Source organism: Erpetoichthys calabaricus, chromosome 12 (assembly GCF_900747795.2).
Source record: "Erpetoichthys calabaricus chromosome 12, fErpCal1.3, whole genome shotgun sequence".
NCBI classification, from domain to species: Eukaryota; Metazoa; Chordata; class Cladistia; order Polypteriformes; family Polypteridae; genus Erpetoichthys; species Erpetoichthys calabaricus.
In genome coordinates, this window is record NC_041405.2 from 13,719,690 (window position 1) to 13,732,617 (window position 12,928).

General features: G+C 41.1%; 1 protein-coding gene across 2 annotated transcripts in view; it reads right to left on the reverse strand.

Moving 5' to 3' along the window:
• tab1 (TGF-beta activated kinase 1/MAP3K7 binding protein 1) overlaps positions 1–12,928 on the reverse strand; it is a 112,243-nt gene that overhangs the window by 71,534 nt on the left and 27,781 nt on the right. For both annotated transcript variants that reach the window (XM_028815124.2, XM_028815123.2), the window contains exons 2-5: positions 7,488–7,624; positions 7,239–7,392; positions 6,912–6,998; positions 57–195 (exon numbers count right to left, since the gene is read on the reverse strand). In XM_028815124.2, coding sequence (XP_028670957.1) covers positions 57–195; positions 6,912–6,998; positions 7,239–7,392; positions 7,488–7,624 — 517 coding nt within the window. The remainder of the gene's footprint in view (positions 1–56; positions 196–6,911; positions 6,999–7,238; positions 7,393–7,487; positions 7,625–12,928) is intronic.

Below are 12,928 nucleotides of genomic sequence, written 5' to 3' on the forward strand. Positions count from 1 at the left end.
AAGATTCATTCTTTACTAAATGATGATACATTACCAGTTTTGGAAGAGTTACGTACCCACATTGGCAATGTAGAGCTTGTTGTTCAGTATGAGAGCCACCATTGCTGTGGCACCTCCTGAAATCTCACGCTCAAGAATGCTGATCCCCTCTGCGGTCTTTTGATACTGTGGTGGGAGCTGGTGAAGAGGTACACCCTGAGGCACAGATGACCACACCAAAAAAAAAGGGAAAAAACTTAGACAGAGTGCACATTTACTTCTCAAAAGTGAGAAGTGAAAGCTTGCTGAGCTGTGAGCATTTTTTGTACAAGCATAAACAAAATGCAAGAAAGAGGGTTAAATGTAAAATAAGGAACAAAACTACATGTATTTTTATCTTGAGCTTCTTTAAAAAGCTAAATTTGTCCATTGGAACAAACAGAGAACTGACTGTCTGTCTGTCTGTTTATCTATCTATGCAACACTTACAGTGGGTATAGAAAGGAATCCCCCCCCCCCCCTTCAAAATATTCCTATTTATTTTGCTTTACAGCCTTAAATGAAAACACACAAACTGATATTTTTTCCAGATTTACTTACTCAATGCAATCTATAACATCCAAGTGAAAAATATCACAGCTACAGTTCAGAAGAATTTTATAAAATAAAAAACAAGAAATCCTGAGATTAATAAATGACCCCCCCCCCCCAAACTCAATCAAGTGTAAGTGCCCACCATTCCCATTGCAGTTACTGGCTTCCTTCCACCTGTGATCAGTTGTAATCCGTGTGATTAGTGAAGCCGTTCCTGGAGCATTCATTCCTTTGCTTGGTAGTGCAACTGACAGCAAACAACTGACTATGGGTAGCAGGCCACTTTCAAAAGAACTCAGGGGTAGAGTTGTGGACAGACATAAGGCAGGAGATGGAGACCAAAACATCTCAAAGACTTTATCAATCCCAAGGAGCACAGCAAAGTCCACCATAGAGAAGTGGCAAGTGTTTGGTACTACTAGGACCCTCTCTGGATCCGGCCATCCCTCCAAACTGGATGGAACAGCAAGGAGGAAACTGGTAAGAGAGGCTACCAACAGGTCAATGGCCACTTTGAAGGAGTTACAGGATTGTATGGCAAAGAGTGGTCATTGTGTGCAGGTGACAACAATTTCACAAGCGCTCCACAATTGTGGACTTGTTCGGGAGGGTCGCAAGAAAAAAGCCCCTTCTCAAGAAAGGCCAAATTAAGGCTTGTTTGAATTTTGCCAGAATGCACCTTGAAGATTCTGATGCCAAGTGGAAAAGGGTCTTAGGGTCAGATGAGACCCAAATCAAACTATTTGGCCTCAATACCAAACGGTCCACCAATGCAGCTCACCATCCATAACGCACCATACCTACAGTAAAGCATGGAGGTGGCAGCATCCTGTTGTGGGGGGCCTGGGGCTCTCATTAGGGTAGAAGGAAAAATGGATGGGGCAAAATACCGAAAAATTCTTGAGGAAAACCTGCCAGAAAATTGAAGATGGGCAGAATGTTCACCTTTCAACATGACAACAACCTGAAGCACACAGCAAAATTGACCACACAGTGGCTGAAGGAGAAAAAAAATTGAATGTCCTTGTGTGGCCAGTCAGAGCCCAGACCTAAACTACATAGAAAATCTATGGAAAGACCTGAAGATAGCAGACCACCAACGCTCACCATCCAATTTGACTGAACTTGAACAGTTCTGTAAAGAAGAGTGGGGGGCAAATATTGAGTGGGCTCAATCTAGATGTGCAAAGCTGATAGCCTTGAGTCTCTTGGGATACTTCTCTGTCATTAAAGCAAAAGGTGGGTCAACAAAATGACACTGACATTGGGGGGTTTCCTTTATTAATCTCAGCAGGTCTTGTTTTTGATTTTTTATCATTTTTCTGAACTGTAGCTGTGATATCTTTCACTTGGATGTTATCGATTGCATTGAGTAAGTAAAGCTGGGAAGAAATATTTTTTGTGTGTGTTTCCATTTAAGGCTGTAAAGCAAAAAAAAAATGGGAATATTTTGAAGGGGGGGATTCTTTTCTATACCCACTGTATATCCAAAGATATAAATATAAATCACAAGCAATAATAGATAGGCCATTTCGCTGAGCATATGCAGTAGGAAAAAAAATAACATGACATTCATAAATCCAGTTAATCCAGCTGTGTGTCACAGAGGGCTGAAGATTGAGAGGCAGTCTATTGCAGGACCACCTCACATAAGATTGGTTTGGAATCATCAATCAACTACAATCCGCACATTTTTGGGATATGGGGGGTGGGGGTGTACCTAAGCAGACATTGGGGAAATGTTTAACCTGCACAGAAAACAATGGGGTGCAGGATTTAAACTCATGATGCTAGATCCATGCAGCAAAATGAAGCCCTACACCATTGTGCCATCCAGGAGAATAACAAATGAATGATAACTCTATGCATTTATTTATATTCTAAGGCTGCCTTTTACTCTTTCGGGGATATGGAGAGACAGCACCATCCTGACAACTATGGGCATATAGCAGATGAAAAAAGCAATCCTAAAAGGAAGTCAGTCTATTGCAGGGTACACGGAGAAGACAAACTCCACAATCAAACATACCAGGGCTTGTTTTAAAATGCCAGTATACTGTACCTAGCACGCAGGTCTATGGGAAAATAAAAGAACACAAAGAAAAATCATAAGACACAGGGAGAGTATGAAAACTCCACATACAAAGTGACTGAGCTGGGAACTGAAACAGGATCCCCAAGAGCTGTGAGGCCAGAACGCTAACCAGTGTGTCAAACCATCCATCGATATCACTATTAACATGGCTGTCGTTGCCGTTAGACATTTTGGAATTTGGAAAGGCCCAACGCCTGAAAAAATATATTTGTAATTATTTTCCTGCATGGAAAAAACCCTCCAACTAATTTATTTATACATTCACATAATAGAATTGGGTAGATTAAGTAATCTGCTCTGTGGAAAACAATGGTGGGGCTGAAATATTTTTCGATATGGACTATACCAGGGCTGGCCAACTACCAATCCTGGAAAGTCAGAGTGACTGCAGGTTTACATTCTAACTATTTTCTTAATTAGTGACTAGTTTTTGATACTAATTAACTTCATTTAATTTATTTGCTATTTAAGACTTAGACCCTTTAAATCAGGTATGAGCAATGTTGGTCCCGGAGGGCCACAGTGGCTTTACATTTGTATTTCAACCCAATTACTTCATAAGAAATCAGTCATTGCTCATGAAACACTTATTGCTCAAGTGACATTTTTCTGGTTCATTTTAGTTACCACGCTTGCTAAGATTTTAAACTCTTAATTGCTTATTTTTAGTCTTAGAGAGTTAAATTCATTGTTTAAATGCTCCTTATTAGCAAGAAGATGCAAATGACAAAGGAACCAGCAATTCTACATTCAACTTGTCTCCATTTCCACCCGTGTGTATTCACCATTCACTCTTTGGTTCAATTAAGTATTTAGAAGGAAACTGAAGAGAAAGTGAAGAACTGAAAAGTATTCTTCTGTTTTAGGCTTCAAATCACTTGGAGGATTAATATATCATTAGAAAGGAAAAAAAATCTATGACTTAAGAATGAACTGACACAGTAGAGTTAAAACACTAACAAGTCTCTCTATTATATAAAAAAATCCTGGGACGAGACGAGACATTTTATCCTGGGACGAGACGTGACTTTTTCAGAGAGATATTTTCAAGAGACAAGAGATTTAACCACGCCCAGGGCCGGAAATAAAAGACAAACAGTAGACGACAAAGTAGAACGTTGTAAAGAATTCAAAAACGATGGCGCGATACACATGCAGAGCAGGTTAGAGATAATGAAAGTACTAAAAATCGAAAGATCGCATTAGCACAAACAAACAGAAATTATTACTCGGTGAAATAATGGAACAGCGAAAAGAGATTGAATATATTGTTTGGATTTAAACATTAAGTCTGAGAATTGTAGATCATCTGATTCGTGTTGCCATCGGGGAAATGTAGTGTTTCTTCCCAATGAAGAGGCGTATCTGCGAGAATTAAAAGATTGATTGTTTGGTGAAAGTGAAATCCCGCGAGAGAAAATTTCAAGCCCTGCGAGACAAGATTTTATGCAAAGAGATTTGGAAAAGTCCTGCCCACATCTAAAACATTCAAACCACGCACACGGTTCAATCATTTCTCAGTTGTGTAAATGCTATTGTCAGACACAGTTCGTGTAGAGAGAAAGAAACGATATTCACTCACGGGCAGTTATACGTTGCATTGTCACAATGTAATTCCAAACATAGAATCAAAATTCAATGCGATATTGATGAAAAGGTAAAAGCAAAAAGAGATCGAATATATGGACTGTGATAGACGGAAGGCAGCTCAATCCAGCTGGGAAGTCCCTGAACTGGAAGAGTGGAGGAAGGCAGCCTTTTCAGGACACTGCCTTCTCCAGGATGCTAGGTGGCAGCTTCCCTGGATGGTAGATGTGCCCTGGATTCCCTCAGGGCATCCTGGGACATGGAGTCAGTTATCTCAGCCCTGTTGGGTGCCGTGGGTGCCACCAGGGGGAGCTCATAAAGGACCTGGGGACTCCTACTTTTCCTACAACCCAGAAGTACTTCGGAGTCACGAGGACCCGGAAGAAGAGAAGGAGCACTTCTGGGTCAAGGAATATATAAAGGACCGTTCCAGACCCATCAAGCGAAGCCGGAGTTGGGAGGGAGTGTGACGGAGCTGCTGGGAGGAGAATTGGAGTGTTCTGATTATTGATTTATTGTTCATTGGGGTGATTGTGGTGCACTGTGGCACAATATCAAAGAAAGAAGAAATTAAAATATTTCTAGAGCTTTTACTTGGTGTCTTGGATGTTTGTCTGGTGGGTTTGAGGGGCGACAGCGCCCTCTAGTGTCACAGGGCATAGGTGATATGACAGAAGTACTGTATGTAGATATTGTTTGGCTTTAAACTTTAAGTCAGAGACTTGTAGATCATCTAATTCAAGGGTCGACAACTCCAGTCCTAGAGGACCACCGTGGCTGCAGGTTTTCATTCCAACCTTTTTCTTAATTAACTTCTTTTGAACTAATTTTAATTAACTTGCTCTTGAAGACTCAGACCCCTTAATTGTTTATTTTCCCATAATTACCAGGCAAACAATAATGAGATATAAAATGAGCCAAAACAACTGGTGTCCATCATACAATATCTGAAAATAAAGAACGATGAAGGTCTCAGAAATGTTGGTCTGCTCAGGTCCCCAAAACAGTGCTTTTAGAAAAGAAGAAAAATATAACAATTTCAGAAATGTCTGTTAATGCACCACGAGAGCAGCAACAAGCCACGAAATTAAAGAACGGGTTTAATTAACGACAAGAATTGGAACCTCATTAAGCAGCTGGTTGGAGTGAAATTGGTTGGAGTTTGAGGCCCTGACTTAGTTGGTCTTCTGTTGGCTCCCTCACTTCAAATTTCATTTCTATTTGGGTGCCATTTAAGGAAAGAAATGAAGCAATTCAGAGGAAGGATGAAGAAATTCAGGAGAGCAAATCGTATACAGTAATCCCTCGCTACTTCGCGGTTCACTTTTCGCGGATTCACGACTACGCGGATTTTATATGTAAGCATATCTAAATACATAACGCGGATTTTTCGCTGCTTCGCGGGTTTCTGCGAACAATGGGTCTTTTTACTTGCTTCCTCAGTTGGTTTGCCCAGTTGATTTCATACAAGAGATGCTATTGGCGGATGGCTGAGAAGCTACCCAATCAGAGCACACAGTTAAGTTCCTGTGTGCTGCTGATTGGCTCAGCGACGGAGTGTTGCATTAACCAGGAAGTCTCATCTCACTCATTCATCATTAACGTGCTAATGCTTCAGGGGCCGTGTCCAAGCACCAACAGAAGATGCAAATGATTGCAGAAAAGGTAAAAGTTTTGGATATGTTGAAGGAAGGGAACAGCTACACCGCTGCAGGACATCGATTCTCTTTATTTAAAAAGGAGGAAAAGCATATAAGATCTACGGCCGCAGTGTCCTTTAACCAGGGTGCAAAACGAGTTGCAAGTGGACGTGATAAGGCAGTAGTCTGGATGGAATCTGCTTTACGTGTACTTCGCTATACAGTAAGTGTAAACTTATCTACCGATTTCATATTGCTTAGCAGTTGTCCCTGTTTTTAATAGAGTAAATGGTGGGTTGTAAACAATACAGGGAGGGTTTAAAAACGTCCAAATACACGTTAAATAATTAAATAAATATAGTGTCCCTACTTCGCGGAAATTCAGTTATCGCGGTCGGCCTTGGAACCTATCTCCCGCGATAAGTGAGGGATTACTGTAAAAGCAATTCAATTAAAATGAATCTGCAATAAATTAGCTAGCAGCACAAACAGGGCACTCATTAAAAAAAGGGTTAGAATGAAAACCTGTAGCCACGGTGGTCCTCCAGGACCGGACTTGGCGACCCCTGGTCTAATTCATGTTGCCATCAGGGAAAAGTAGAGTTTCTCCCCAATGAAGAGGTGTATTGATGAGAAGTAAAAGATTTGTTGTTTGGTGAAAGTGAAACCCACATACGCGAGCAGCAGAGACGTGAAGTAGCTGGAGTGTAGCGCGGGGCCGGCGGGCTGGCGAGCAAAGCGAGCAGGGGGCGAAACCACCTAGTCACGAAATTAAATAAGATCTGTTATTGGTGAGGATTGGCTTCGAATTAAGCAAATGGGTTGGAACAAAAACCTGCAGCCACCATGGCTCTCCAGGATCGGAGATGGCCACCCCTGTACTATATTGTCTATGCAACCTTGCCCTTTCTTCAAATTAAAATCAAGATAAACACAATGAAAATTGATTAAGGATGGAGGGTCTATTAAAGCAAATTAGTCAGGAACTACAGCAAATTAAAACCAAGGTCACCTACCTCGGGAAGCTGAGACAGCAAATTAGCCCTTTCAGCCAGAGCATCATCAATTGACTCGAAAAAGCTCCTTTCTACAACATCAAATGCCTAAGGGAAAGAATAAATAAATAGGAACATAAATAAACAACCATATTTACTAATAAATAAATAAATACATGAAAGTCAGGCAAAAATCTAACCATGGGAAACTGCTGCATACCCCAAGCTTCACCCTGGGCAAGTCCACTGGGAAGCAGCATTAGGAACTTTCCAGATAAGTACTTCAGCCTCAGCGCTTTAATTTTGACAGTTAAATCAAAATGAACACCTTTATTTTGGCTTATTTACCTGGAGCAGGACTTTGCGGACGTCAGCATCTGTATGGCTGGAGCTCAGCTGGCCAAGCAGCAATTCTGCTGCCAAACGCTGCGAGACAAAGTTGGCTACACGGTTCCCTTCATGTCCATTGAAAACACCATACAGAAAGCAGCCATTGTCACCCCTTGGAAAGAAAAGTGACAGAGAGAACACTATGTATTGTATCTCCACTGACATAGAAAGCTTTAAAAAAAAAAAGACCCGATGAAAAGCTCTTACCGGAAGCGAAGATACCCGTCTTCATTGGCATGCTCCTCTACTCCCTTTCCATCTGGCCCATACGTGCAGTTGGTGGCCGTGCCCACACCACATAACCGACATACAGGGAGGTCATCTGTCCAGCTTTGCTGCTGCTCCTACGAGACATGACATTGCGGATAAACAAACTTCAGCTTGCAGCCTACACACAGGTAGTTCATTAACAGGTCTGCAGTTGTACCGTCACTCTTTGTGAAATATTACCTTTGGTATTGTGTGATTGAAGTAAACAAAATCAAGTAACTTGAACATGTTTTTGAACAGGAGTCAGAGAGTTTATGAACACATGAAGAAAGATCGTATTTCGCAAAAAGGCTAGGACTCCCATTTCAGAGCACATACTAGGCCAAAGACTATAAACCAGGGGGTGTCCAACTCCAGTCCTGGTGGGCCACAGTGGCTGCAGGTTTTCATTCTAACCATCTTCTTAATTAGTGACCCATTTTTGCTGCTGGTTAACTTGATTTGCCTTCGTTTTAATTGACGTGACTCAGACCCCATAGTTGTTTCGTTTTCCTTAATGAGCAGCCAAACAATAACGAGACACAACACAACCTGAAAATTAAAAAAAAGGTGACGGTCTCGGCCATGTTGGTCTGCTCAGGTCACCAAAACATCTTGACGGTTGAAACAGAAAATCAACAGTCTGCTGTGGCAGAATAAGAGCAGGAACAAGTCACGATATTCAATAATGGCTTTAATTAACAGCAAGAATGGGCTTCTCATTAAGAAACTGGTTGGATTTTGAAGCCCCAATTTAGCTGGTCATTTGTCATCTCATTTCTGTTTGGCTGTCATTTAATGAAGCAACGAATCAATTCCTTAAAAACAAGGCTATTAAAATGAAGAGTAAAGGAGTTAATTAGCAGTGAAAACTGCTCGCTGATTAGGAAAAGGGTTAGAATGAAAACCTGCAGCCACTGCGGCCCACCAGGACCAGAGATGGACACCCCTGCTGTAAACTGAGTTTTCAGCTCATTGGTTAAACATTATTTTATTTTTTTTGAAGCTGGTGACATCCCTTCCAGATGTAATGTGTTAGCCTGGCACACAAGAACTGATTAGCCAGAAAATGCCCCTGCCGCTAACTACACTGAGTGGTAGCCTAACTTGTGATTTCACTGTTCACATCCCCTGTGTGATTTCCCCTGACCACCAGTCACTTCAAGTTCTTTCTTGCTAGTACCGCAGATATGATTGGTTGCGGCAGTCTGGTCAGATTAGTCAAATACTTGTTTAGTGTCTGGTTGGGCACTGCAGATGGACTGCTTGTGTATATCAATACAGTAGCATTCACTCAAAAAGATCAAATCCCAAGCTACATTTAGCACAGTTCATTTTTACTGAAGGCATCTAATTTGCTTCCAGATGCAAAAGGCTGCAACATGTAGATTAGATACTGCCCTCATGTGTCCGTATAAATGAACAACAGGCCTCAAAGTAATTCTATCAGGCGTTGCAATGCAGTAAGGTAATTTCATCCCTAAAAGTAAATTTAAATTATGCATGTCTCTCTAATATAATAAAAAAATCTTGGGTCGAGACATGATTTTCTCAGAGACATTTTAACATCCTGCGAGACAAAGAAGTGAGACAAAAGGACAGCTGCTAGATAGGCTTGTAAAAGTTTGATGCGCTGCGCAACATGGAGATCACCTGTAGCTCGCAAAAAGTTTGAACTACTGACCTGAAATTTGGTACACAAATACTACGTGACGTCTACTATCCGCTTACAGGGTGATGATTGGTGATCTTTTCATTTTATTTTATTGTAGAATCAACTCTCGGCATCAGGCAGCAGGGCGGCCGTGCGGTGGTGGTCAAGTCAAGTGTATTCACTGCACGTTATCGTGCAGTACGCCGTTACTGGTTCTTACATATCGTTAGTTTTGCTTGGGCCTACTCCTCCAAGTTTGACCTTAATTAGAAGAAGCAAGAACCCTAAACGACACCTGTAGCCATCACCTTAGCCTATAACACCTTTTCTGTGGCAGTCTTGGGTTGCTCTGTACAGTATTTACGACCCTTGGGAGTTTTCACATTTTTTGGTAAACGACATTCAACCAGAGGTTTTAATTTGGCTTTTTTAACGTTGATCAGCAGAAAAAGAATAGTCATTGTCAAAGTGGAAACAGACCTCTGCACAGTGACCTGAATTCATCTTATATATAAATGTCTACGCGTGGAAGTGTGCATGTGTGTCTGTCTGGCCCAGAAGTGCGAGGAAAAAGCATGAAGCACAAAGAGCTGGCAAGGTGGCCCCAAGTTAACGAGTCGGAAGAAGAACGAAGTACAAGGCTACAGAATGAAGCTGAAAGAAAGCGATTCCTTCGCCAAAGTGAGACTACCGAGGAAAGACAAACGAGAGAGAAACTCGTTTAGCCACTGATAGACAAGGGGGACGAACACATTTGCAAAATGCAACCGCCGATTCTGCAGTTCAGTTTACTTCTGACGATTTCAATAGTGTCTAGGAGCCCGCGGTTTTTACAGCATGGGCTTACACAGCTAGTTATAAATATAAAAGACTAAATAATTGATCGGTTAAGTATAGATCCTTTTCAGCTTAGTATTTTGTAGATGCACCTGGAGATCTGGGGTTTCAATTGATTGTTGTCTGAATGCATTTTCTCCTGGACTAGTGCTGAGTCAGGATGGTGGTGGCCTAACCAGTATGCTGGTGAAAGATTTGTTGCAGTGAAAGTCTAAGAGCTGAGCTATCGCACATGCCTGGTCATCATTTACAGTCATATGAAAAAGTTTTGGAACCCCTCTTAATTCTTTGGATTTTTGTTTATCATTGGCTGAGCTTTCAAAGTAGCAACTTCCTTTTAATATCTGACATGCCTTATGGAAACGGTAGTATTTCAGCAGTGACATTAAGTTTATCGGATTAACAGAAAATATGCAATATGCATTACAACAAAATTAGACAGGTGAATAAATTTGGGGCACCCCCACAGAAATATGACATCAATACTTAGTCGAGCCTCTAGAAGCTGTCCTCCTATAGCCTTTGATGAGTGTCTGGATTCTGGATGGAGGTATTGTTGACCATTCTTCATACAAAATCTCTCCAGTTCAGTTAAATTTGATGGCTGCTGAGCATGGACACCTGCTTCAAATCATCCCATAGATTTTCGATGATATTCAAGTCAGGGGACTGTGACGGCCATTCCAGAACATTGTACTTCTCCCTCTGCATGAATGCCTTTGTAGATTTTGAACTGTGTTTTGGGTCATTGTCTTGTTGGAATATCCAACCCCTGCATAACTTCAACTTTGTGACTGATGCTTGAACATTATCCTGAAGAATTTGTTGCTATTGGGTTGAATTCATCCGATCCTCGACTTTAACAAGGGCCCCAGTCCCTGAACTAGCCACACAGCCCCACAGCATGATGGAACCTCCACCAAATTTGACAGTAGGTAGCAGGCGTTTTTCTTGGAATGTGGTGTTGTTCTTCTGCCATGCCAAGTGCTTTATATTATGACCAAATAACTCAATTTTTGTCTCATCAGTCCAAACCACTTTGTTCCAAAATGAATCTGGCTTGTCTAAATGAGCATTGGCATACAACAAGTGACTCTGTTTGTGGTGTGAGTGCAGAAAGGGCTTCTTTCTCATCACCCTGCCATACAGATGTTCTTTGTTACGCTGATTACGCTGAATTGTAGAACGATGTACAGATGCACCATCTGCAGCAAGATGTTCTTGCAGGTCTTTGGAGGTGATCCAAAGGTGAACCCAAGGTGTGGGTTGTCTGTAACCATTCTCACAATCCTGCTCATATGCCACTCCTGTATTTGTCTTGGCCTGCCAGACCTGCTGGGTTTAGCAGCAACTGTGCCTGTGGCCTTCCATTTCCTGATTCCATTCCTTACAGTTGAAACTGACAGTTTAAACCTCTGAGATAGCTTTTTGTAGCCTTCCCCTAAACCATGAGACTCAACAATCTTTGTTTTCAGATCTTTTGAGAGTTGCTTTGAGGATCCCATCCTGTCACTCTTCAGAGGAGAGTCAAAGGGAAGCACAACTTGCAATTGACCACCTTAAATACCATTATATCTCAGGATTGGACACACCTGTCTATGAAGTTCAAGGCTTAATGAGCTCATCCAACCAATTTGGTGTTGTAAGTAATCAGCATTGAGCAGTGACAGGCATTCAAATCAGCAAAATGACAAGGGGACCCACATTTGTGCACAGCCAGTTTTTCACATTTGATTTAATTTCATACAACTAAATACTGCTTCACTAAAAATCTTTGTTCGGAAAACACCGCAGTACTCAGATGTTCCTAGGAAATGAAAGACATACCACTGTTATCTTTTTTGTTCAAAGGAGAGTCAGTTATTATGCAGGCTGAGAGGGGTTCACAAACTGTTTCATATGACTGTAAAATGGCTGAATCTCATAATGTTTTTTTCATAAATGACACGTCTAAACTATTTTCATCAACTGATAGCCTGAAAAATGGACGTATTTGGCAAGTGTTTAAGATATGATATAAGATAAGATGATATAATAAGATATAAATACAAATAATTAGGGTAAATCAGAAAAGAAGAAAAACCGCATAGCTGTTTTGGAAATAACAAAACTGTAAAAAGGTAACAGCAGGAACTTGCTGGCTCTGACTCATTCAACCTCACATTTTAAAGAACACAAGTTCTGCTTTACACTTCCGCCTAATACAAACAGATTTGTTGACATAAACATATTAATGTTGCAAATTCTATGAAAAAGAAATGTATTCATACCTATAAGGCAGGGGTGTCGATCTCCGGGCCTGGAGGGCCGCAATGGCTGCAGGTTTTCATTCTAACCCTTTTCCTAATCAGTGACCAGTTTTCACTGCTAATTAACTCCTTTCCCCTTCATTTTAATAGCCCTGTTTTTAAGGATTCGGTCCTCTGAACTGATTCCTTTCTTCATTAAATAGCCAAACAGAAATGAGACATGAAACGAGCCAACAAATGACCAGCTAAACTGGGATTTCAAACTCCAACCAATCCCTTAATGAGAAGAACATTCTTGCTATTAATTAAAGCCGTTATTTAATTCCATGGCTTATTGTTGCTCTCATTCTGCCACAGCATTTCCAAAACTGTTGATTTTTCAGTTTTTTCTAAGACCACCATCAAAATGTTTTGGTGACCTGAGCAGACCAATGTAACCAAGACCTTCACCTTTCTTTATGTTCAGATATTGTGTGATGTCTCATTATTGTTTGGCTGCTCATTAAGGAAAAGAAACAACTAAGTGGCCTGAGTCCAGTTAATTAAAACGAAGGCAAAAGAAGTTAATTAGCAGCAAAAACTGGTCACTAAAGAAGAAGATGGTTAGAATGAAAACCTGCAGCCAATGTGGCCCACCAAGACTGGAGTTTGACACCTGT